Below are 26,304 nucleotides of genomic sequence, written 5' to 3'. Positions count from 1 at the left end.
ATAAAGATAACCTTGAAGTTTTTGGATGTATAGAAAAAACAGCTACCTTCAAGGCATGCTGTTTTATTACTGTCTGCGTTGAAGTGATATGATCAGGAACCCCAAACCTATATATTGTAAATTCCTGTCACATGCTTTCTGTTTTGTGTCGTTAGCCCCTAATCATGTACTTGCTCACTGTCACATAGCTTTCAATTCTTTTACTATAAAAACGCCACAATTATTTCATTCGGAGCACTTCTTGCTTATGGCAAGAGGTTGCTCCTTGTACTAGACACTAAAATCATCTCACTCGCCTTGGAGTCCAGCTTGGATTCATTGAACCCCAACAATGTTTTAATCAATGATCATTGGTTTCTTTATTTCCAAATCACCCAGAGTCACATGGTCTTTGATCAACTAGGTCAAGAGGTTAGAGGCAAGAGGATCAAAATTCACCAGAAAATAATGAATCACCTTATTGAGGTTAAAGGTGAGAGCAACCTTTAATGGGTCCGATGACTACAAATTTCCTAGCTTACATTCAAGTAAAGAAAAAAACAAGCAGGATTGAAACTAATGTATTGCACATCGTCCTTCAAACTAGAAGAAGGGATAGCTTCATACTGTTTGTATAAGATTTTTTTTTTAATATATGGTATACAATTCCAAATTAACAGTATTTTGAATATAAAATAAACTTGATATTCTCTCCTTTCAAATTATGTGAAAGTGGAAAGTAGAAGTTCATTTTCACTTAGATATTTTTATTTCCATCAAGGAAAATACTAGATGAAACTAATTCCTAGAATATATTGCTTCACAATTTAAATCTAAGTATAAGTCAATAGGTGTTAGCTTTCAAAAAGACACCTTTTTTTCATGTATGTTTTAAACAAGACTTGCTCACAAGCAGTTTGTTCTGGGATTAGAACGCATGCAGGATCTTAAGGAAAATACAGAACAGTGAATGGCATTTTAAGGGATCAGCAACCCTCAAAACAGATTAAAATTTATGAATGCATAGCTGCATCCTAATTATGGATAGAAATGTCTAAGCTTGACGGGTAGAACTGTGTAAGCTTGTGCTTTATATAATATACATTTTCACAAAATATTTTCACTTTAACTGTGTAAGTTTTTAGCAGAACAGTACATTTTTACTATATTTTGTGCCATAACGAAAGTACTAGAAGTAATTACACCTCTAGTAAATCCTTTGTAATATTAACATTTATGGCTACGTTAACAGTCTTTGTGAAACTTCATAGGAAATACAAATAAAATATAAAATAGGAAAGCCTGAAATATTTTCACTGTGCTTCCTGCTTTCTCAAACCACATATCTCCAGGCCTACACATGGATCCACAGGACTGTCAGATCATTACAGAGACAGTAAACACTTGATAGATGCTCGCAGCTTTGCCACAATTCATCTGTGTTTCAGAGGTGAGGAGCAAGTACCAGCTCCTATCCACGAAACATGCCAACACCACCTCCCAGAGTTGAGGTATAGATCACAGGCAATGTGTCCCAACTATCATGTGTACACAATAGATAACACTTCATCTTATTTAGATTACGCATCAACTTTTGTGTGCTTCAATTTTTTTCCCAGGTACACTGCAGAGAAAGTTCTAGCACCAATTGTATTTAAGATGATTATATTCCTGCGAGTTGAGATGGAAGCACAAGAGGCTGATGTTGTAAGCAAGTGTACAGGCAGAACTCACGTGGTGTGGTACCTTGTTTTATTAAGAAGGGAGGTGAAGGCCCAGTAGCTAAATCCTCACCTCGCACACACCACAATCCCATATGGGTGCCGGCTCGTATTCCGGCTGCCCCGCTTCTCGTCCAGCTCCCCGCTTATGGCCTGGGAAAGCAAAGGATGATAACCCAAAGCCTTGAGACCCTGCACCCATGTGGGAAAACCGGAAGAAGCTCCTGGATCCTGGCTTCAGATCTGCTCAGTTCCGGCCAGTGTCGCCACTAGTGGAGTGAACCAGTGGATGGAAGATCTGTATGTCTAACCCTTTCTCCCTCTCTCTGTAACTCGGCCTTTCAAATAAATCCCCACACACAAAATGAAGGTGAGTCTCACAAGCTTTCGTTCTGTTTCTCCCTCTCCATTCTGTCATGGCCACAGACTACCTCATCAGATGATCACATAATGTTGATCACAAGCATAGATGACCAGACCTGGAAAGCCATTACTGGAAGTGGGAGAGCCCAGGTGCAAGGGCAGAAAGATGATGTGTCAAAGCAAAGAAACTTCACATATTCTATGGCAAAACTGAATCAAGGTAAATTTTATTTTGGCTCAAAAGCATTTGAGTGCCTGGCATGATGGCTCAGTTAATCCTCTCTTTGCAAGTGCTGGGATCCCATATGAGCGTAGAATCATGTTCCTGCTGTTCCACTTTCCTTACAGCTCCCTGCTTGTGGCCTGGGAAAGCAGTAGAGGACGGTACAAAGCCTTGGGACCCTGCACCTGCATGGAAGACCCAGTAGAAGCTCCTGGCTCCTGGCTCCTGGCTTCTGGATTCAGATCAGCGCAGCTCTGGCCATTGTGGCTATTTGGGGAGTGAACCAGCAGACAGATCTTTCTCTCTGTCTCTGCTTCTCTCTGTTAATCTGTGTTTCCAATAAAAATAAATAAACCTTTTTAAAAAAAGACTTTTGAAATCCATACATAGTTTCTTCATAATATGCATGTTGTATAAAGTTTTGGAAAACATCATGCAAACCTTGGTTTGTGACTATGCTAATGTTCCCAGAGTAAAAATGCCTGAAGCTATTAGTATTCTAATTTGGCTTTCAGATGTTAGTATACAATTCATTACAAAGTCTCCATGTATAGGAAAAAGACCTACAAGGCCACCTTTATGTTTAGTTTAATTTTAATTTAAAAAGACCTACCTTCTAGCAACAAGTGATAGGACATGAAGGCAGTTAGCTAAAGGTAAAGAGGCAGCAAAAAACTCTGGCACTCCATTACCATTTGCAAAGTTCAGAGTTCTGAGCTAGCACAAGAGGACAGCTGAGGACTGGGCAGCTCCTTCCCCAGTGGGGCCAGTGTCCCCTGCCCAGGTGTGTATCATTGCTAAGGCTCAGTCCAGCCACGGGGACAGTCCTTTCCATGGGGACAGTCCAGCTACAGACTGCAGCCAGCTCCCAATATTCACAATGATTTTCAGTGGCTGACGAATAATAGGTGCTGACAAGTCAGAAATCACCAGATTACTTTCAAATATATGGAGACCGCAGAGGCCAACATTAACTTTCCATGCAGGGTTTATGTACTGTGCAAGCAGCCCTCGAGGAAGTATCTCTTCCTTCCGCCTTATTACAGTTCAATTTTGCTTGTCTACTAAACCTACCCCAAGGGATTTCTTAAATGTAAAGCTCTCTTACCTCTTCCTGGGGCTCAGTAACTCCTTCGCAATTTCATTTTGGACTTGTTCCCACATCTCCAGAATTCCAGAGGGAAAGAGGAAGTAAGCCTGTTTGGTTTTGTTTTTTTCCATTGCTCTAATTTTATAATCATTTTGCCAGAGTTCATACAGACTAGATTTGGGTCAAAATTATTTACTACTGCAGCACAGCTAAAGCCAGTAAAAATACTGAAGCTCTGGGTAAGAATAGATTGCTTAGGTTGGTGGCATTCGCTGCTTTAAATTTTTTCGCTAAGAAAACTAGCAAAGACTGCCTTCAAAGATCGTCAATTACGCATTAGTTCCAATTTGTGTTCTGACAGGCACTAGGATCAAGTACCTGTACTCCCTATTTCACCAGGAATCAAGGAAGCCAGAACTGCATTCTATTAAGTAGCAGTAAAGTATGTCTTCTTCACAAGGAAGAACAAAGTGTGGGAATTCAAACCTCTGGATCCTTTTCGCAGATGCGCAGACAGCTTCTCGGTCTCTGATTTGGGCAGTCCCATGGCATCACACTGAGTGCTCTGCTGTCACCTTTTGGGATGGCCTGCATTGACATTTTGCCCTGGCCTCCCTCTTTGATGTTACCATTCCTGTATTAGAGGTATGAACACAATTACTCCACTATCCTTAACTGCTTATTACTAGAAGGGAACTCATTTGCTCATGAATTCCTTCATGCAATAATCCTTTGTTGGGAACTCCTGAATGCCAAGGAGACAAGAAATCACAGTAAGACAGATCTACTCATTATCTTCACAGTTAACAGTCAAAAGAGAAGTCAAAACAGTGAAAAATTGCAACCTTTCAGGAGGAAAAACATGTAACAGCTAAACTGCCCATTAAGACTAGAACAAAAAGTCCATTTGGCAGTTTAAAAGGGTGTATCCCTACATTGAGCAAATATACACAACTGTGCTGTGCCCTTTAACTCTCCCAAGCGCTTAACCTTTCCCTCCACCGAGCTGCACACTGGAGTGATAGAGCAATGCTCTTCAAGCAAACCTTCAAGTATTTGATGTAGCAAATACTTGAGGGCCAACTATAGACCAACTTCAGAAAACTATAAAATTTGGAAAGAAAACCATCTGGCAAGAGAGCATAAGCATTTCCGAGGATGAGTTATGAGAATCCAGCTTGAGGGCCCGGCGGCATGGCCTAGCGGCTAAAGTTCTCACCTTGAACGCCCCGGGATCCCATATGGGTGCCGGTTCTAATCCCAGCAGCTCCACTTCCCATCCAGCTCCCTGCCTGTGGCCTGGGAAAGCAGTCGAGGACGGCCCAATGCATTGGGACACTGCACCCGTGTGGGAGACCATGAAGAGGTTCCAGGTTCCTGGCTTCAGATCGGCGTGCACCGGCCCATTGCGGCTCACTTGGGGAGTGAATCATTGGACGGAAGATCTTCTTCTCTGTCTCTCCTCCTCTCTCTGTATATCTGACTTTGTAATAAAAAAAATAAATCTTAAAAAAAGAATCCAGCTTGAAGCACAAACATATTCAAGAGCTCTATTGGTTTCGAAGAAACTAAGTTCTAAGTAACCCCACAAGCTACTCTCCTGTTAGATGTACTCAGGTTATTTTCCACAGGTAGTCTGGCAGAGTGGCCCTAAGAACTGCATATATCCCAGTAACCTGTGTTTCCAACAACCTAACATTTACCCTTGCATGTCACAATATTTTGAAGTAGGAAGTTTTACTAAAACAAAAGCAAGACTTGGTTGACTTACTGCAGCTTGCTAGAAAAGTCATGCATCGAGACAGAGCAAGTTACACTTCCTCCTGTGGCACCAGCATGCCATATGGATGCCCACTCAGGTCCCAGCTGTCCCTCTTCCACTCCAGTTACTGGCTAAGGCACCTAGGAAAAATGCTTGCAGCCCTACACCTTCATGACAGATCCAGAAGAAGCTCCTGCCTCCTCGCCCTGGCTTGGCCCAGACTAGGCTAGCACGGCCTTTTGAGGAGTGAACCAGGAAATGAAAGATTCTGTCTCTCCTTCTCCTCTGTAACTCTTCCAAATAAATAAAAATAAATCTTTTTTTAAAAATAAAATACATGCTATCCTTTAGGAAAACAAAACTGGAGAGATTTCTTACTACATTCATCTCCTTTGAAGCACACACGGGCAGCCCATGCCTCAACCCAGATCACTGGCAATTTCTCTCCTTCCTTTCAGGAAAAGAGCAGCCAAGTCAGCTTCAGCACAAAGCAAATGGCTGAATCAATCATCATGCAGTGATAGGAGAAGAGCGCCCTAGTGGAGACCCCTCACAAAAACGATCAAATGAGAGTAAAGCAATAACAGTAAACTGTATCTCAACGACACTGTGGATGATTTCTGTGGCATCTATCAATACGGATACAAGTAAGTAGGACAGATAAAAGAAGTCCATTTTTTGAAATCAGCTTGGTCAGAGATATGCACATTTAATCAGACTTTTATTTTAAATGTGTGTTTATTGACATGCAAAGCAGATATTCCATAGGGTCTGCATCTGGATATCAGTTTTGAAAATAACAGAAGATACAGCCTAAAGAGAGGAGAGAGTTAAGCAAGTAAAAGAACACAGTTCAAGCATGTGGTAGTCCCAAATTACTATCTTCTCTCAGTAAAAAAAAAGCTGGATTCAAACATTTCCAAAATAACTGTAAGCAAGTCATCCAACACACGTGAAGACTGCTGAAGATCAAGGGTATGCTAAAAGATGGCTGCACGCATCCATGGTTGGCTGAGCTCTTCCCTACTCCCTACTAAAACCACTGACAACATCCCACAGGAGCTAAGGGAGAGATGAGTTTCCACCTGTTGTGCAACCAAAGGAGATTCTGTAGAGATGTCAATATTTAAGCGAGGCCTTTAATGGTAAGTAGAATTGGCCTCTGAGGAGAAAGAGGAAGGGAACAAAGGCACTAAGTGGGATGGTGTAGAGAAGACACGAAAAACACAAGACCGAGTTCAGTCCAAGAAGCCAGCAGGAGGTCAGCGGATGGTAGCCCACGGAGGCTTGCAGAAAGGCACAGGACATCTTTATCCTGCAGGGAGCCAACAAGGGATTTTCAGCATGGAAGACAATGATCACGGCCAACACTCACTCTATCCACACCAGAAGGCTGGACAGGACAGGAGAGGAGCGCAGGCACGGAGGTTTCTCCATCCACCTCAGGTCTTCTGAGCCACTAGGAAAGCAACGTGTTCCACTACAAATAACTGCATACTCCACTAAGCAACTACTTCACAGTGCAACCATGACAGAAAGATGCCTTGTCCTTCTCCCACATGCAGCTCCTAGTCTCAAAATAACTCAGTTTTATACTACATTCTTCCATTACATCTCTCACTTTAATTTCAAGATGTTTTAAAAAACTTTCTCTTATAGTGCACTTGCTGCTGTTTTTTTTAAATGACATACAGTCACCAATGATGCTTTTTCCTTTTTCTCAATTCCCCTGAGGATCAGAAAAAACCCTTGAACTGAGCTCTAATCTGAGAAAACAGCAGTTCAGCATACACCTGCAAATATCACTCACAAGGCTCATTTTGTGAAGACAGAATAATGACTATCTATAGAACACACTCCTCAAGCTTGCTGTGGTAGAATAGCAATAATATCCTTTTTGAGAGAAAGAATCTAGTAACCAAAGCAATGGGTTGATCAGCTCCTCAGGGTCACAGTCCTGCATTATTTCTTCCTCTTTTGTTCCTATAATACCTGTCAGTTTCAGACAAAGCTGCAGCAGAATCACATTAAATGAGAAAATGTGTTCAAAACTGCCTTATGTACTATAAAAGGCTATGCTAAAATATCTGATATTAGTTAACACAGAACTATAAAGAATTCATTTTAATTTCAATTGGTCTTTGTGGCTATGCAAAAGGGATGAATATCTGAATGTGACGGACAAGTAATAGGCTATAAAATCACAGGTGGGCATGAGTAGAGAATGTATTCAAGGACAAGCCTCACTGTAATGACAGATGATATTTAAACAGGAAAAAAAATACTAGTAAAAATGAGAAAATCACAATATGGTGGCAGGTGCTTAAGCACACACACACACTGAGGATATATCATAAAATCCATATGGCATCCAAAATTATGATCTATAGAGGTCAAAATCCTCTAGTAGCAAAGTACATTTTTACTAAAGAGTGAATAGTAAATCACTTGGAAGTAAGAATATTACTAGCTCGCAAACAGGTTGAGCAAATACAGTGCGAAGCAACAAAAACTAAAAATAGCTGTATGATATAACCAACATTCTTCCACTATAGTTGTAGTCGTTTGTAATCCTGTGCAGTTCTTGGTCTGCTGATGTTTGTTACTTCAGCACAATAGCTACAATGCGGTCCAACACAGAGCAGGATTCAAAGAATGTGTGTACAGAACTACTACTACCAGACATCACTGAGGATCTATTTTATCAGACGTCATACTAGACAAGTTGGATATATGTAAAATATGCAAAAATTCAGTGAGTTAGTACAGTTATCAGTAGTCAGTGAAGGACTTGGGGTAGGGGATCACCAACCTCCCAGAGCTGGGAAGTAGATAAGTTGCAGTATTTAAGTCTTAGTTCAGACTCCATATCCAGTGGCCTTGCACTGAATGGCCACAGAATAAGATGAACACATGAACACAAGGCAGCACCGGAGGACGTGCTCCTCTCCCTAAAAAACAGTGACAATCCATTTCACTTACAGAATCAAGAAAGCCAATTTAAGGCCCAGCACTATGGCCTACTGGCTAAATCTTTGCCTTGCAACCACCAGGATCCCGTACGGGCTCTGGTTCTTGTCCCAGCTGCTCTACTTCCCATCCAGCTCTCTCCCTGTGCCAAGGAAAGCAGCGGAGGAAAGCCCAAAGCCTGGGGATCCTGCACCCATGAGGGTGACCTGGAATAAGCTCCTGGCTCCGGACTGGCTCAGCTCTGGCCACTGAGACCACTTAAGGAGTGAACCAGTTGATGGAAGATCTTCCTCTCTGCCTCTTTTTTTTCCTGTAAAAATAAATAAATCTCTTTTTTTTTAAAAGTGCCATTTTATTCTAGAATCTGCATGTCAAATGCTGCAGTATTCCATACAGGAAAAAAAAATGGTATCTTAATCTCATGCTGTAAATAATGCTACAAAATAAATTGGCCAAAAGCTACAAGCCTAACAAGCAAAACAGGGAAAATATAGAGAAATACAAACATCTCTCTTGTCCAGTATTTTCCACCATCTTAAATTCCCATCAGATTCGGGTTCCCAGAACTGCCCTAACTGGTCTGCAAGATTATTATGGTAAAGCCATTCCACACAAAGCACAACTGTCTGAAATTACACTGCAGTCAAATGTATATCAAAAGGTGCCACGCGGCGAAGAAGAGCTCACTGCTGTGTAATTTAATGAAACCTACTGAGCACCAAGGGCACAGGCAGTCAAATTGAATTTTAAATGGTTCCTACCAGGAAACTGTAATCAGGATAGCCACCAGTGGGTGGATGAGAGAAACGAACTGACTTTCTTCCACCAGGCGATCAAAATAGAACGTCATCTTTATGCATGAGACAGGAAAAATAAGGGGGCTGAAATTTCCATCCTACACACACCCCTGTTTTTCCACTACAACATGGTCATTTCTAGACACTTTTTCAAAGAGTCTTTTTGCTAATGAACACCATGCAAAATGATTTTTTTCCTACCTTGAGTTTTATTGCAACCTATTGCAGACAATAAAAGCTATTCCTATAAACTTCTTCATAACCCTGGTCCATCAGCATAACAGCTATTAAGCAGCTGGCCCTAAAACTAATGACTGAGTTACACAGCTAAAAGCAGTAGAGCCAAATAGTAAAATAAAGTGTCAAGAGTTAAAAGATATGCTTATTAAAAAGTAAAGGAGGGGCAGGTACAGTGGTGTAGCAAACTAATCCTCATCCTGCAGTACCTATGTCCCCGTGCGAGGGTCAGTTTGAGTCCGGGCTACTCCACTCCAGCCCCATGCTAACGAACGGCTTGAGAAAGCAGCAGAGGGTGGCCCAAAGCCCTGGGCCCCTTGCACTCACGTTGGAGACTCAGAAAAAACACAAGGCACCCAGCTTTGGACTGACCCAACTCTGGCTCTTGTGGTCTTCAGCGAAATGTACCAGAGAACAGAAAATATCTCTCCCTCTCTCCCTCTCTTCCCTCTCTCTCTCTCCTGTCTGACTTTCAAGTAAAGTATATTTCAAGTAAAAATAAATCTTCTTTTAAAAAGAGTAAATGAAGTGAGATTCCCTAATGTTTGCCAAAACACTGGAAAAACAGGAAAACAGAGGGTGCCACTGATGCTGAATTGCACCAGTGAGCATGAGCTGCCAAGTCACAGGGATTAGATTTTCATCCCATCTTTCACTTCTTTTAGTCTCTTAAAATTTCTCAGAGCCCAGAGCCTGAATCTGTGGATCACCAACCTCAGAACAGCAAAGTCCAACACAGAGTGGACGGCAGTCCAGTGAGACTCACCAAGGGACTTGGAGGGTAAATGAAGCACAGCAGGAAATCCAGTAGGAGCCAACACTACACATCACGGCAGTGGGAGCAGGACAGAAATTCAAGGATTGTGTGACTATAACCTCTGAGTTCCAAGTGAACAGAAAAGCATTTGATAAAGTAAGCATTTAATCTGGAACAAAACTCTACGGAGTTCCTAAAGCCCCCTTGCCTGTCCCTCTTCAGGCCTCTTCAACGGCAGTGTTCAAGATTCAGGTCTGAAGCTGGGAGTGTGGGCAAGGCTTGCAGAAGCTGACCTTGATCCACAGCCTGCCTGATAGCCGACATCTCGGGGTCCTGAGGCCATCTCTCTTAGCCTCCCCACCTCCCGGCACAAGCACCACAGTCATCTGTGTGACTCCTCGTGGCAGATTCGGAAGCTCCTGAAGGCAGACACAGTCATGTTCTGGTCCATACTCAACATAAGGCCTAGCAGCTTCCAATCCCCACAGCAGGAATGGGGTCAATTTAGAGTTTAACTGGATTAAAAGCACACATGAGCATTGGCTTTGTGGGCTTTGTCAATGCAGACAACAAATTAGTTACATGACTGCTTATTCTCTCTCAGGTACTTTGCAAAGTTCTGCAAACACAACAGACCAGGCCGCTGTTCTCAGGGAGTTATAGCCAAGCAGAGAAGACACTACACAGCAAATTACAGAAAACTACGCAAATAATCACATGCACACAAAATATTGCGAAAAAGGTGTACATGGTAGAAAACAGTAACTGTTGTATTTCCTAACCAAATATCCAGGCATCTGTACTACTCAACTTCTGCATTCAAAATACACAGAATTCCATAACGACTTTTCCTTTCAAAATACAATAATCGTTACCTCTTCTTCAAAAAGGACTTACATAAGTTAAAAAAAAAGAAGTGTAGATAGTTTCCAGGTAACTATTCTTTAATGTGATTCTCCAGCAATTTGCCTTAAGTGTAGAATCTTTTCAAGAAGGAAGTTACGAGGAGGCACAACTCCCTACTGAAGCCTCTTGGTTGCTGCATTGCCTCCTCATCTCAGGCACACCCTGCACAAACCCTTAGCACCCACCTTTGGCCCCTCCAGCCTCACCCAGCCTGGCCGCTCTTGTTCTTCCCAGTCTGCAGCACCTCAAGGCCACCTGCTCCCTTCCAGCAGCAGGACTTCCCCTGCGGTTCTCTCAAAGGAACGCCAGTCCTTTCCCTCCCTCTCCACTTACCAGATCTCAACTCAAACCTGACTTATTCACCTACAACCCATGACTTTCCTGACACTGATCACAGCTACAAAATTTACATTCATTTATGGAAGCATCTGATTGCCCGTGGTCTTTCTTTGTAAATTTAAATTCAAAGCAGACAGAACTATCCCACTTTTCAGACCAGCACGCTTTCTCCACATAAAAACATTCGTCAAATACAAGTATGATTAAAAAAAATAGTGAATTTTTCTTTATGATTTTACATTTAGTATTACCAGAGTAACTTTCCTTAAGACTAATATTCTTTCCTTAAGAATTACTAGGCTTCCTCAAAGTGTTGTTATGAGAATTAATTCTTACTTAAAAATGACTAAAGAAGGCTATAAAGAAATTTTTATAACACCCAAACATTACAATTTTTCCTTTAGAATTCCACAAAATAAACAATAAAAATGGTGTTCCACCAATTCACTACATCAAAAGAGATAATGACTTCACAGTCATCCTTTCACAGCCATGAAAACATCACAGAAAATCTTTTCTTTCTATGCAAGACAATTATGCACACTTAGCAGGGGAGGAGAAATAACTTACGGCTCTTGGGCTGTCATAGGGAGCCCAGTGTTGCCAGGAAAGCTATGCCAGTGCTGACAGTGCACCAATGCTGCCCCGCCAAGCTGCACGTGCTGTAGTGGCAGTGCCCTGCAAGGCCTCCGGAGTTTCCATCGTATCCAGTCCTACCAACATCTTCAGCTGCAAGCTGCTGCTCGTATGTAAAGTTTATTACTACAATGCTGAAGGAAGCACCTGGCGGACTGCACCGTAACAGTACAGGCCTATTATTTCTGAGAAACTTCAGGAATCACAGAGGGAGATGCAGAAAATCCCCAGAGAGAGTCATCTATCATACACAGTGAGCCCTGCCAAGAAATACTGCATTAAATGGGGATTTCACATAATCATAGAATCGTAGTTTCTATTATTTATTATTTCTTTTTGTAGTTGCAAGGCAGAGGAACAGAAAGTAATGGGGGGGGGTGGCAGAGAGAAATAGAGCTTCCATCTTTCACTGCACTCCCCACCCCCAAACGGCAGCAACAGCCAAACTTAGGCCTGGCCGAAGCCAAGAGCAAAAAACTTCATTGGGGTCTCCCACGTGAGTGGCAGGAGCCACAAATCTGATCTGTCTCCCACTGTCTTCTCAGGCACATTAGCAAGAAGCTGAATAGGAACTAGAACAGCCAGAATTCAAATCCACACTAAGCTACGCAATCAGCACCACAATTGGTGACCTAATCCATTGCACCACAGTTTTCAAGTCGTAATATTCCAAAACATCAGCTTCCAAATCATAATAATTCAAAATCCTTAAGCTTTAACCACAATGTCTTTTCGAAAATTTGATATGACAAACATATCAGGAACCCTAAATTACACCGGGATGACAAAAGTTCCTTTGGTGTTTATAGCCTCTAATGCAACTGGCTCTCAGAACATCAGATGAATATTAACTCACAAATGATAATCAAGGGATAACTAGACACTTATTTGCTTTGCTTCAGTGTGCAGCTGTAACACGACCAGCATAAGCTAGGACAACAATCTATCAAGTCGCCAAACTAAACGATCCATTCACTGCTGGTAATTGACAGCAATGTTCAATTATAAACATGCTCATAAATAATATTCACTATATCTTTTTTTTAAAAGATTAATTTTTATTACAAAGTCAGATATACAGAGAGGAGGAGAGACAGAGAGGAAGATCTTCCGTCCGATGATTCACTCCCCAAGTGAGCCGCAACGGGCCGGTGCTGCGCCGATCCGAAGCCAGGAACCTGGAACCTCTTCATGGTCTCCTACCGGGGCGCAGGGTCCCAATGCATTGGGCCGTCCTCGACTGCTTTCCCAGGCCACAAGCAGGAAGCTGCATGGGAAGTGGAGCTGCTGGGATTAGAACCGGCGCCCATATGGGATCCTGGGGCGTTCAAGGTGAGGACTTTTAGCCGCTAGGCCACGCCGCCGGGCCCTTCACTATATCTTTAGAAGCAAAAACATAATCTAAGATGTTGCAATTGCTTATGAAAATGTGATTCAAGAACCAACTTTATATCTAATATATACATTCAGTCCCGCCAGCGATATCAGGGAAAGAAGAGCCTGATGGTATGAAACCCATGAAGTTCAATGTCACTAACAGTGGCTGTAACCATCATCAAGGTCCCCTGTTAGTCCCTTGTGTTCTGGAGAACAATAGTATGCAAATTATATTAAAACTGGAGTTATTCACATGGTAAAGCCATATAAATTACATATAGGAGGCATGAGAACATCAATATTTACTGTTTTTAAAAAATAACTCTTCATAAGCAAAAACAGCTGCTGTGATTTGTCATCGTTTTTTAACTTTTGAAAGAACCAGAAAAAAAAAAAAAGAGCTGGCTCCCCACCTAAACAGACAAGGTTAGAAATTCATCCATTCATGTAGTCCTCTATAAATATTCACTTTGGTTGCCAAGTCTGTTAAATGTTACCTCAGAAACATCTTCTAAATTCGTTTCCCGCTGTTTCCAGTGTTTGATTGAGGTTCTCACAATCTCTGAACAACACTGGCCTAAACTATTGGTCTTGGTTTTTGCTGATTCTGCAAATCAATCAATGCTTCTCCCTGCTACTGGATCAAACCATTCCCCTATCAGCACCGCCCAGAGCCTCTCCAGTCCTGAGCACTGTGAACACCTAACAAGGCCACACACTGTGAATTCTACAATAGCAGATATCATCTCAATATTCTCCATCATTTAACACAGTATTTGACACCTGATAGAGATTCAGTGAGTAGACACCAGCACCACTGATCTGCGACTAATTTTATTCAACTTGGCATTTCCCAACATTTGTATGGCTGATTGCTAATTCAAAGATATGGCAATGCATATTACAGGTAAATGAGACCTTGCCAATCCCAATGACATCTGTGAAACATACAGGAAAGCTGGGTTTTGTTTTTTTATTTCAGAATTATCTGGAACTCTAAAGAGTACTTGCAGGAGAAAGTGTAAATATCTTGAAACATTTCTGTGAGCTGTGGAAAAATCAGATCACATTTTGTAGACATAAGTGTCACTAATAAGCAACTGAAACTATATAACACATCAAAGTTGAATTTATAAGATTCCATTTACTATTCCAGTCATTGTAGAACTGAAAGAAAAGTACAAGTCAAAGTTCCTGCAATATTTGAAATGATAAGAAAAGCTGGAGGTTGGCTCATTTCACCTCTCTGGGTTGCAGGCTACATTTCCAGGGTCTTTCTGGGCCACTTAGTTCTTTCCAGGCTACCTTAAAATAACTAGAGTCCGTCACTCCTTTACATAAGACTCAAGTGTCTGAGAGGTATAAACTGGACTGCTATGGACCCACAACAACAGCATAATCCAACCTTGACCTCAGGGTCTTTCTGGATATCCACAGCAGAAAACTCTGACGATTCAGCCTCTCACCTCATCTGCCCAGAAATGTTAATAGAGGGTCTTAGTTGGTAGACGTTCAACCCTACTGCCAAATCCCCTTTCTCTGTACCAGAAGATCCACCTCAACAGCCTGAGAGGTGAAGATGGTGTTCCAGAGGCCCAAAAGGAAGAGAGGGTAACAATGCTGCTGTCTAAGGAGAAAGACTGGCCAAGCTGAGATGCCTCTTAACATACAGACCTTCTCAGCTTCAAAGAGAGCACAAAGGCCACGATCACCATGGAGTTCAGAGGGAATGAAGAATTGAGTCATTCAGATGTTGCTGCAGTTGCCGCCTACACTGTGGATGGATTCCTGCAGAGAATGCTTGGATCGGAATGGATTAGGACAGTCACTTTTGGCAGAAGCCTGATTTTACCATTCTTGCTGGTAATTTCATAGAGCAGATAATTATTCGATGTTAAGACTTGCATATCAATAATTTGATAACCTATGACTTAATTGTGGTGTCTTTTTCTTCCCACCTTGAGACTGGTGATGTATGTGGAATCTCTAGTTTGAATGTATTTGAATGTCTTCCCATATGCTTTTAGTTCTTTCTGATTTGCTCCAGAGAAGCGCCAGTAAGTTTCAAGCATTCCCATTTGTTTTAGAAGACTAGTCAATGAGATGAAATCCAGCACCAAGAACAGACATGAAAAGCAACTTCTGGGAATAAATGTAAAGAAAATTGGAAGTCTTATTTAGAGTATGATCATTTGAAAAGCAATTAGATGTTCTGGTTTCCAAATGTTTGAATTGCAAAAGTAAAAAGGAAAGTTTGATGTGGAATATCAATTTTCAGTAGTAGATGAATGTGTATATAGAACATATTAGTACAAACCTTCTAGGAGATCCAGAAGAAAGTCCTTGCTCCTGGTTTTGGATTGGCTCAGCTCCAGCCACTGAAGTCATTTGGAGTGTGAACCAGCAAATGAAAACCCTTCCCTCTCTTGTCTCTCCTCTCTCTGCTAAAAAAAAAAAAAATCTGCCTTTCTAATATAAACAAATTTTAAAACAAAAAGAAAAGGAATTATATCCTCTAAAATCAGTATTATCTTTAACCTTAACAAGGGATTATTTATAGTCTTTTTTTAAAGATTTATTTATATTTATTGGAAAGTCAGATATACAGAGAAGAGGAGAGACAGAAAGGAAGATCTTCCATCTGCTGGTTCATTCCCCAAGTAGATACAACAGCCAGAGATGAGCCAATCCAAAGCCAAGAGCCAGGGGCTTCTTCCAAGGTCTCCCACATGGTTGCAGGGTCCCAAGATATTAAGACATCCCCAACTGCTTTCCCAGGCTGCACACAGGGAGCTGGATGGGAAGTGGAACAGCCAGGACATGACCTGGCACCCATATGGGATCCCAGCACTTGCAAGGAGAGGATTAGCCAACTGATGCATTGTGCTGAGCCCTGAACTGGTCTTCTACAACAGTACTTATACTAAAAAATTTAGCAAGCACATAGTGTTCTTTCAAATGGTTTTTAAATGACAGCGTGTTTGCTTTGGTCAGGTGTTTTGGAAGTCTCCCGTAAAGGTCTCCTTCCTAGTATTATCACTCCATAATTTTTTTGAAAATTGGCAAAAATGTTGTTTTATTCCACTAGTACGAGAATTTGCATCATCCAGAGGTAAAAGCTAAGGATCAAGGAGGCAATATAGTTACATCAAGACTCACCATCCATAATGATCAAAAACTCTGGGCTCCACATAGAAGATGGACTTTAATTAGTACTTTTATATTATGAAAGCATTCATAGTTCCAATGAGACAACTCTAGATGTATAAAATACATTGTTCTCACCCAGAAAAAAAAAAACAGTCACCTACTTCAATGAAGTGAAAGGAAAGCTGAACACATTCCACAGATCATGAGTCCATCTAAGTATGTTAAGGAAACAATTTCTATCTCCCCATTCCTTCCAGGAAATTGGCATGCCTCAGCACACCAAAAGCTCTGAAAAATCCAGTTGAAATAAAATTTACTAACTCTCCATAACCAAGTATTTCTCAAATCTACTTGTCCCTGAAATTATGTTTGCTTTTCCCTGTTAACACCCACTGATGTATTCAGGAATACATGTTTGTCAAAAATACCTGAAGGTGATACCTTCAGAGAGCAACAAGATCCATTCTAAGGTGACGCTTTATTGTTACTAACGTCCACCCCAGGCCAGCTTGGCCATACTAGGGAACTGAAGTACTGATAGGGCAGCAATGGTGCCTTTGTGTGGAGAGCAAAACATTTCATGACACCGCACAGCAGCATGTGAAGGCCTCTTAGATGTGTGATCTGAGTTCCTTGTGCAGGAATAGCATGAATTCACATTTCCTCAGTTGGGATTCTTTGTATGTAACAACACGTTTTTTCCTGAGCCCACTAACCAAGCTGAAGTCTGTGTTGGTGAGGCTAACTAACCTAGGTGGCCCCCGGCCGGAGGAGATTTCAGCTACAGCTGCATTAGGCAGAGATAACAAATGGAAGTTGCGTAAAAAAAACAAATGATGCTTAGACTCTGATAGGAGTAACTGGTGGCTTGACCACATCAAAAGCATCTAAATAATTCTAGAGGAAAAAAAAAAACACTAACATGATAGGTCCAAGAGCAATGTATAACTGTATGCCACCATTTTTAAGAATGATCATGCTATCATTGTTACCATCGTTATTATATATTATCTAAGAGATACAACGTTTGGCAGTAAAAGTCAGCAATTGGAAAATAGGGGGGAAATGAGTAGACGTGGCAGAAAAGAAGCTGGGAACCTGAGCACCCTCTAAACAACATGAACCAGCAACATCATCATGGAGCGAAGGATGCAGACCAGCACTGGCAAGCATGAGCAAGTCTCTGTTTGCAGCTGGAGTCACAAGGGAAAGCCCAGCCTCCCTGATGGATCCCACAGAAAAGCTGTGGTTCGTTTGAGTGTACTAGGATGGCCATGACCCAAAATCAGCCACGTTTATACAGAGCACAAACCAACTACGATATAGACCGATCTGCACTTGCACCAATACAGATGTTTCCCATCTCAAATCACATCACTCCCCAAATGGTAAGCACAGAGGAAAGAAGTCAAAGGAACCACAACTCTGTTTGCCAAAGTAGGCATAATAGGAAGCTTTTAGGCCAACGAAATTAGTTGGTGTTTCTCAAAATTTGGCCTGTGGACCCATTTTCGAGAATCCCTAGGAATTTGTTCCAAGTCCAAAGGGCTACTCTCAGACCTGCCACATACCCTCTCTGAAGCAGGTCATTGCACTCTCCATCTAGAACAAGCTCCTCCGTGATTCCAAGACCCAGAAGAGAGCTAGTAGAACACTGCCATGAATGTTAGCATAAAATGTCAAAGGAAAGTATCACAATAAAGAGAAACTTCTTAAGCTAAAACCTAGAAAAACATTTTCTGGAAAAAAAAAAAGTAAAAAGATAAAACTGGTAACAATGACCATTTATTTGAAACAAACTATTACATAAAAACAGTACATACAAACATAAAATTCGATGTTCTAGATTCTAGGAAAGATGAATTTATTCCTCAATTTCCCTGGCTTTGACAGTTCCAGAGCTTAGGAGAAGCTCCCTGGGGATACTCACAGTGGCTTGTCCACAGTCATCTTCCTCCCCCTCCGTCCTGGATGGCCGGACTCCCCAGCTCACCTACTGCTGCACTGGGGCAGTCTTCTCGAGCTTGTAGCCCTTGATCGGCGTGCACGTGGCCGTGATGAAAGGCATGGTCTCCGGCCCCAGAAAACATCACCACTGCGCAACGATATATCATCTTCCCTTGAGGTGTTTAGGACCCAAAAACCCTGTGATTACTCAAAACTGATGTAAGTACCACCCTGCCTAGCAACAGAAGCTCAGACTGGCTGGTTCCTAAATTTCCCTCCTGGCCTAATTACTGTGTTTTTCTAAGATCTACATGGCTGGAACGGGTCGGCCAAGACCTGTCAGGGCCCATCTCTGTGACCTGTAACGCAGTCTTTGGATCTTTCAGTTAGCGATTCCTTACTGAAAATCTGCTGCATGCAGACTGCAGAGGATGAAGCAAGCCTCACCTGGAGTTCTCCAGTTGCAAAATCTGATATCCGGCTGAATGGGAATGATAAGTGGTTAAACGAATACAACATATGTTTTATAATACATATAAAATATACAGAGAGAAACTTCCAGAAACACAATTTTCTACAACAACAACAAGGAGGGATGGAATAGAGATGTGCTCTCAAATAACACGAGATTAAAGACAGAACCCTCCCATAGCCCATTACAGATATATCAGATGATGACACATCTCAACAATAAATTCTCAAAGTAAACCAACTACTTGAAGAAGTTCTCTTAATTATGAAGAACCTAATTTAGAACAGGGCTATCGAGGGGCGCCTCCAACTAGCAAGCATCAGCATCACCCGGAAACCTCCTAGAAATGCAGATTACGGTTAACCCCATCACACCCAGTCACTCACAAACTCCTGGGTAGGCTCCAGCAACCAGTGTAACACAAAGTCTTGCAGATAATTCTGATGTACACTGAAGTTTGAAAAAACTTGGGCACAGAATGTCTCTCCTGTACGTTATATTATAGGTTAGAGCAAGCTGACTGAAACAAGAAAAATGGGTCCAGCGTGGTAGCCTAGCAGCTAAAGTCTTCACCTTGCACATGCCGGAATGCCATATGGGCTCCGGTTCTTACCCCAGCTGTTCCACTTCCCTGCCAGCTCCCTGCTTGTGGCCTGGGAAAGGAGTAGAGGACAACCCAAAGTGTTGGAACCACATACACACGTGGGAGACTCAGAAGCAGTTCCTGGTTCCTGGCTTTAGATCAGCTTAGTTCTGGCTTCTGTGGCCACTTGGGAAGTGAATCACTGGATAGAAGATCCTCTCTGTCTCTTCCTCTCTGTATATCTGACTTTACAATAAAAATAAATAAATCTTTAAAAAAAGAGAAATAAGAAAAATTAGTGATCTATGAGCTATAATATAAAACAGCAAAAATAGCCTGGCCTGCTTCTCTTATCTGGTCTATGAATCTTTTGGGATTTCTAAAAATTAGAGCAACTGCTTTCAGTAAAGATTCTGTCACTAAAAAGTCACTCTACCATTAATACAGAAACACACGATCTCGTACAACTATCACTGGGCAAAAAGTCTAGGTATCAAGAAACGTGTAAGGTGGCCCAACAGGTGTCATGCTGGGCTTAAAACAGAGCCAAGTGGGGAGAGTGCCCAGCAGTCATCCACGGGGCCCACAAACGGGAAACTCCAGAGATGTACTGACTCCTCTGGTGACACACACACACACACACACACACACACACACACACACACAGGAGTTGATCAAAGAAGCAATGTATCACCATCACTCTCTCCAGCAGCACTTAACCATCTATTCATGGCAGAGATGATCTCGCCCAGCCTCAGCACACAGCAGCAACTAAACTGGAAAGTTAGAAGTTTGTGGATGGTTAGCATTCCACACGCATTTTGCACATCCATGTGACTCACACTCAAACTGAATGAAGACTCAGGTAAGTTCAGGACAGTTAGGCCCAGTGGGGGTGGGTGAGAGACGGCCTGGGGCAGGCTGAGCAGGTTGGTTGATAAGGCCGCACCAGAAGGCAGCCTCCTCCCAAGCCAGCAGTCCAGCAGTGACACGCGGATCCACCAAGGTCAAACGGAGCCTGTGACACTCCGGCAGGCACATTCCTTTGTCCCCCAAACCCCATCTTCACAGCCCCCTAATAAAAACAACCTCTCACATCCCCTGGGCTTCCCTGGCCCGCTGCCTGTACCGGACCAGTGAACCTTGCCTGGGAGCGCTCCTAATAAAGCTTGTTTTAAGCTGAACTTTATTCTGTGTGGGTTTCTGGTTCTGAACATGATCTCCAACCTTACAGAGATCCTCTGCAGGACTGCCCTGGGTCAGCATCCGCAGTTTCTTAACATGAAGTCTATAAAATCAGATCCTGACGGTGGTAAGCCGCAGCTGACAGAATTTCAACTTGGTAAACTTTTACAGTGTTCCTACATGTCTCATACAGAGACCATACATGTAACATTTTACTACTAATACCTGCAACCAAAGGTCTGACACCAATTCTCAGCAATTCGTTTAAAGTCCTTAGTGATCACATCAGAGGTTGGACACACAACACTGTACTCAACACACTTTATCCACATCCAAACCTCTATTTTCTGAGCTTCCTCAACATACTCCACAGTGTCAACATTTTCATTATACATTCTGTTTTCCAATGACTTCCTGCATGCTCTTTAACAAATCAATGGAGGATGAAACTCAATCAACACGATTTTCTCTTTATTTTAAGCCCACTTTAAAACATGAAATAGAGATGGAAACAATTAAAGTTCACAGCAAGGGCCTGGCGCAGTAGCCTAGTGGCTGAAGTCCTCGCCTGGAAGGTGCCAGGATCCCATATGGGCGCCGGTTCTAATCCTGGCAGCTCCACTTCCCATCCAGCTCCCTGCTTGTAGCCTGGGAAAGCAGTTCAGATCGGCCCAAAGCCTTGGGACCCTGCACCCACATAGCAGGCCTGAAGGAGGCTCCTGGCTTCGGATCAACTCAGCTCCAGCTATTGCGGTCACTTGGGGAATGAATCATCGGACAGAAGATCTTCTCTGTCTCTCCTCCTCTTTGTATATCTGACTTTGTAATAAAAATAAAATAGATCTTTAAAAAAAAGTTTACAATTTTCCACAGGAAAACAAGCTGTTCCTCCAACGGGCAGCAAGCGTCCACGCACAACGTCCACCTTGTGTTGTTCTATCAGCTTCCAGGTGACACTGTAACCTCGAACCACCCAGAGCCAAGAAGATTCAAAATGAAGGCTGACATTTTGTCCTTTAATTTGTTCCAAAGTACTGCAGGGGCTTTGCTGCCTGATGCGACACCATATGTGCAAACTCCAGACACAGCAGGCAGAGTGAAGCAGGAGGCCTCTGTCCTTTGCCACGCTCCTGCAGCCTGTTGTTTTTGGAGCAACTCTAACTTTAGCTAAACATAACCCTCTGGGCAAATCATTTTTAGTAAGAGAATCTGCCTCGCAGCACAGCCTGCTGTGTGTAGATTACATTTCCAAAGCACCACAGGCTCCACGAGTCACAGGGCTCACTGGTGGGACGTTTCTACAGCGTCTTTATGAAAACCATCCGTTCTATGAAAGATTCAATACAATAAAATGACCTATAAAGTATTTTCTTTAATTTTTTACAGATAAAACCCCAAACAATCCTCAAATGAACCAAAGGAATTTTTCTTAAAGCATATTTTGTTCTTATCTCTCACTGAATGAGTGACTCCCAACAAATTATCAAAACCTTTTCCATAGTTCAAGTTTTTTAAAATTTCAAATTTACTTTTATCTTTGGAGACGGGCATATGTAGTTAGTTGTGCCCTCAAGAGGTTAGAATTAGAAAAATCTCTGCTTTATTTTCAGAATTAGTTTTGCCAGATATGAAAAATACTTATGAGGACTAAGAGAAAAGCAACTGCTAATGACAAGTTATATCATTTGCCTCATGTCAATAATTCTTCCCAAGCCAGAGTTCATGAAGAACATACATTAAAAAAAAAGCAACCCTTTTAAAGCTATGTATAACTTCCCCCAATTTATCTGTCCCCTTGGGTATTCTGTAAAGTAGAGCATTTAGCTCTATGTAATTCAAAAAAATCTATACATAGCTTAGAGAGGTGAGCATAACTCTCTTGGGCCTCACACTCACTTCCTGTTCCCTTCCTTCACTACACATTTAAAGATAATCAATAAAAGCTGATTTCTCTTTGTAAGCATTTTCCCATTCTGCCAGAAATAACAGCAGCCTCTGCCCTAAAATGAAGAAAAACTGGAAAGTAGTGTTTACCATAAGAGGAGAAAATAAAACCGCCTAAGCATTTTTCCCAAGCCAAGTGAAACAAACAGCGAACCAAAGTTTATTCTTAAAGGAAAAAAAAAAGGTAGATGCTCCTGCTTTAGTGCTGCGCTCAAAGGCTATGATAGCAACAAGTTTTCAAGCTCTGGATTTCTGTTTCTACTTTCCACAACAACCTCGTTCAGTTTCCTAATGCACTCTCGCCATGCTTGCATGGTGTCAGGGCTGTACACTGACAAAGTGAAGCGGGGAACAGTAAGTCCCCCAAACTGCTTCCCAGGCCAGACTGAGATGCCAAAACAGAGGAAGAAAAGGTGACACTAGTTCAAGCAATCAAGAACTGCAATGAAGTTCCGCACAAGAGCACAAGACTTCAGCTACTGCTGGCAAGTTTTACACTCAACAGGCTGAAGTGGCCCATCGGATTCCCCAACACGCAGCAGCTGGCTCACAACTCTCCATTTTTCATGTTGTCATCTTTTTCTGAGACATCACAAAAGGCTGAAAGGCAACACTAAGGAAGAGTAGTAGACTTTTACTTTGTAATGAAGTTACAAATCCATTTTCTAAGTGTTCCAGGTTTCCTATTTCTTTCCACTCTCCGCCATCTATGGACACCAGGGCAGATTGTAAATCAGACAAGTCTAGCCAGTCAGATTGAAGAAGGGAGGTGAAAAGCACAGTGGAAAGTATATAAAGTACAATTAAAGCCATATGACCTGAGATATGGAAGCAATATACGCTGGAACAAATCCAAGCCTCCCCCCCCCCCAAAATCAGACCATCTCTGGTGTTAGTGAAACTCTGCAGAACCTGTGGGACAGCCACAATCTTCCCTGAATACTGTGCACAGCACAGCCAGAGAAGTCCTTACTTACACAGTGCTCCGTCTCCAGTTATCTCCACAGCACAGCTCATCCAGCCGTTCTACTCATTTAAAGCTCAACCCTCATTTAAAACAGTAATACTTACTAAAAAATGTTTAAGATTGGCCAAGGAGCCCTTTCACATCCACCAAAGAGCAACACAGACTTAGGACAATAATGTTAAATCAAAAACCTTTTGTAGTTTTCTATTAAATCTTTGGCTCTGAACACCTGAGTCTTCCAAAAAGACAAAGATAATCTAACCACCTCTGGTTGAACACAAAGAGGAAGAAGCCTCAACATCCAAACTGTCTTCATTCTTACAGAAGGAACAACCTGAATGCCACTGTCTCAGTAACAACACATTTATATGGATGTAAAAAAATTAAGAACTCCTGAAACTATAAAGTAATTCTGACAAAAAAAAAAAAAAAAAAAAAAAACCACTTTGATTTTGGCAATCAATCGCCAAAGCAGTATCTGGCTCTCCTAAGCATCCAAGTGTCCGCCACAGTAACCTTTGCAGACAGCTGAAACCTTTCCAACAGTGCATTCAGATGCTCGCAAGCAATTCCACGTTTAGCAAGTCACTTACCTCCCAGGAACTGAATTCCTCCAGCCACTCTTCCCACTGTCCTGGAGATGAGCTCGGACACACAGCAACCCATGAGGGCAGTGAGCGCCACCAGAAGGAGCAGGCCACAACCCAGGCCGGTCACCACAGTACAGATCCTCCACTCCGCACTGGGGATGCCCTGAAAGGAGGCATAGCGCCCACACTCCTCCACCATCACCATCATCTGCCGACTCTCATCATGCACAGGATACGAGCACCTCCGGAAAGTACCGAAAGAAACAGGCTTGCCCAGCTGGGATCCCCAGAGCCAGTAAGGCATGAAGAACCCCACGCAAGAGGTGGCAGCACAAAGAAAAGACAGTAAAGCCCAGATCACCCCGGTACAAGTCAAGCTGGATGCCATCTTTCACCAGATGGGACAACCAGGACTGGAGCGAATGTTCTGGGACTGCAGGAGTGAGGGCAGGTGCGCAACCCCGGAAGCTTGCAGGTAATCCGCGGTTCTGGGAGGACGCTGAGTCTAAGGAAAGAACTGATCTTCAGTCTCACTGGGCATCAACTTCCCATCCTCTGTAGCAAGTAGGCTGATCCCTGGGAAAACAGCAACAGGAAACCCTAAAGTTAACCACTTGCAGGGATGTCATAACCCCAATCGCGTTAGTCCACAAGTTCCACTAACGAACATTCAGATGTGCCTCAACACTTCCAAACTGGGAAGAACTCATTCTCTTGACCAGCTTTTCTGTATTTCAAGGTTGATCCAACTCGTTCCAGGCTTTTTCCTGCCTTTATCGCCTGTAAATGATCCCAAATTAACTCTGACAGCTATTTACTTAAAGAAATGCATGACTTCTATTTGCCAAGCCAGTGGATTCATCTCCTAGACTCACATTAGGAGTAATGTAGCAGCTCTACTGGCAGTAAACATGATTCAGGACATTAAAATAAAATGAAGTTCACCACGGTTTGTTTATTTGGCTTCCAAGTTCACGATAGCAGACTGTAACAACTCTTCCCTGTCTCTCCTTTTGGGGGTTGTGGGGAGGTCTTTACCCTCGACATGAGCCCCAACGAACTAATCAGGATAACCTTTCACGATGGCAGAGTGCCATCCATTTAACCAACACTACGTATCCTGCGGTCACACGGACCACCCCACTGGTGGTCCCGCTGGTGCAACATTTCCCTCCGTCTGAACTCCTGGTGGCAACACGAAGCCTATGCGTGGCTCGCAGTCTTCTCTGCTACTTTGATTCATTGGTCCCAATCATTTTACTCGAAGCATTCCTCCTCCCCACCATATGACTTTCTCACCTGAAGGTAATTGGCACTCTCTATCAAACCCCAGTCATTGAACTGGTTCTAGGCACACTGGCTTCCACCCGTGCACACTGTCCACAAAGAAACGAACACACAGGCCGGAACTCATGCACCCCAGAGAATCCCATCCCCCGCCTTGCCCTTACTCTGGTGCTCCAATTTACTTGGAACTCCAGCTACTTTCTTTCTGCTTCCCACCCTCCTCCCTTCCCTCCCCCCCGCCCCCCGCCCCATCCAGCTCTGGGCAGTTTAAGTTAGTCTATCCCTGCCTCGAAGCTGGGGGAAGACCGGCAGGGAGTGGTCTCTGGGGGCAAAGCACCCCTCAGCTTCAGCCCAGGTGAGGCGCTGTGGCCAAGACACTTTCAACCCCCGGCAGCCGCCTCTCTCACCCACCCGACCCTTGCAGGCACACAAACGTCCCGCAATTCCCCAAGCGGCGGAGAGAGAGCCATGCGTTTCCCAGCCGGCTCCGGACGGAGAGAGGAAGATGAGGATGGTGAGGCGGCACCCCCCGCAGGCGGTGCGCACAGCCGGCGCGGCTGGCCAAGTCCGGCGCCGGGGAGCACCCTAGCTCCGGCGTGAGGGGCGAGGGCAGCCCCGCGGGTGGTGGCGGAGCTGCCGGGCGCTTCACTTACATAGCCGGCGGGGCGGCGGCCACCGTCTCTCTGCGTCCCGGGCGCGCACACAACTTGCGGGAACATCCACGGCGGAGAAGCCCGTGCTTCCCTCCCTCACAGCTCGCGGGGCCCCTGTCCTCGGCGTGAGAGAGCAGCGGCGGCGCCCGGACCCGCGGGGACCCCAGGGCGGCACGGCGGCGTGGCGCGGCTCGGCGGCGGCTCGGGCGGAGCGCTGTGGCCGCGCGCGGGGCGCCGGGCTCGCACGCGCAGGAACCGCGTTCCCTTTGGCAGGCGAGGCACGCACCGCCTCCTCCCGTCGGCGGCCGGCGCTCCTCCTTCGCCTGTCCCCTCCCCTCGCGCCCCGCGGGACCAGCGCAGCCGGCCGGA

General features: G+C 43.5%; 1 protein-coding gene across 1 annotated transcript in view; it reads right to left on the bottom strand.

Annotated features, from left to right (window-relative positions):
- LHFPL6 (LHFPL tetraspan subfamily member 6) overlaps positions 1–26,046 on the bottom strand; it is a 248,351-nt gene extending 222,305 nt beyond the window's left edge. The window contains exons 1-2 of the mRNA XM_004577503.3: positions 25,936–26,046; positions 23,999–24,571 (exon numbers count right to left, since the gene is read on the bottom strand). Of these exons, the coding sequence (XP_004577560.1) occupies positions 23,999–24,383 (385 nt within the window). The 5' untranslated portion in view covers positions 24,384–24,571; positions 25,936–26,046. The remainder of the gene's footprint in view (positions 1–23,998; positions 24,572–25,935) is intronic.
- Positions 26,047–26,304: the final 258 nt, after the last annotated feature.

Source organism: Ochotona princeps, chromosome 12 (assembly GCF_030435755.1).
Source record: "Ochotona princeps isolate mOchPri1 chromosome 12, mOchPri1.hap1, whole genome shotgun sequence".
In the NCBI taxonomy this organism is placed as follows: domain Eukaryota; kingdom Metazoa; phylum Chordata; class Mammalia; order Lagomorpha; family Ochotonidae; genus Ochotona; species Ochotona princeps.
The sequence above is the reverse complement of the archived record's forward strand: the minus strand, read 5'-3'. Positions and strand labels throughout refer to the sequence as shown.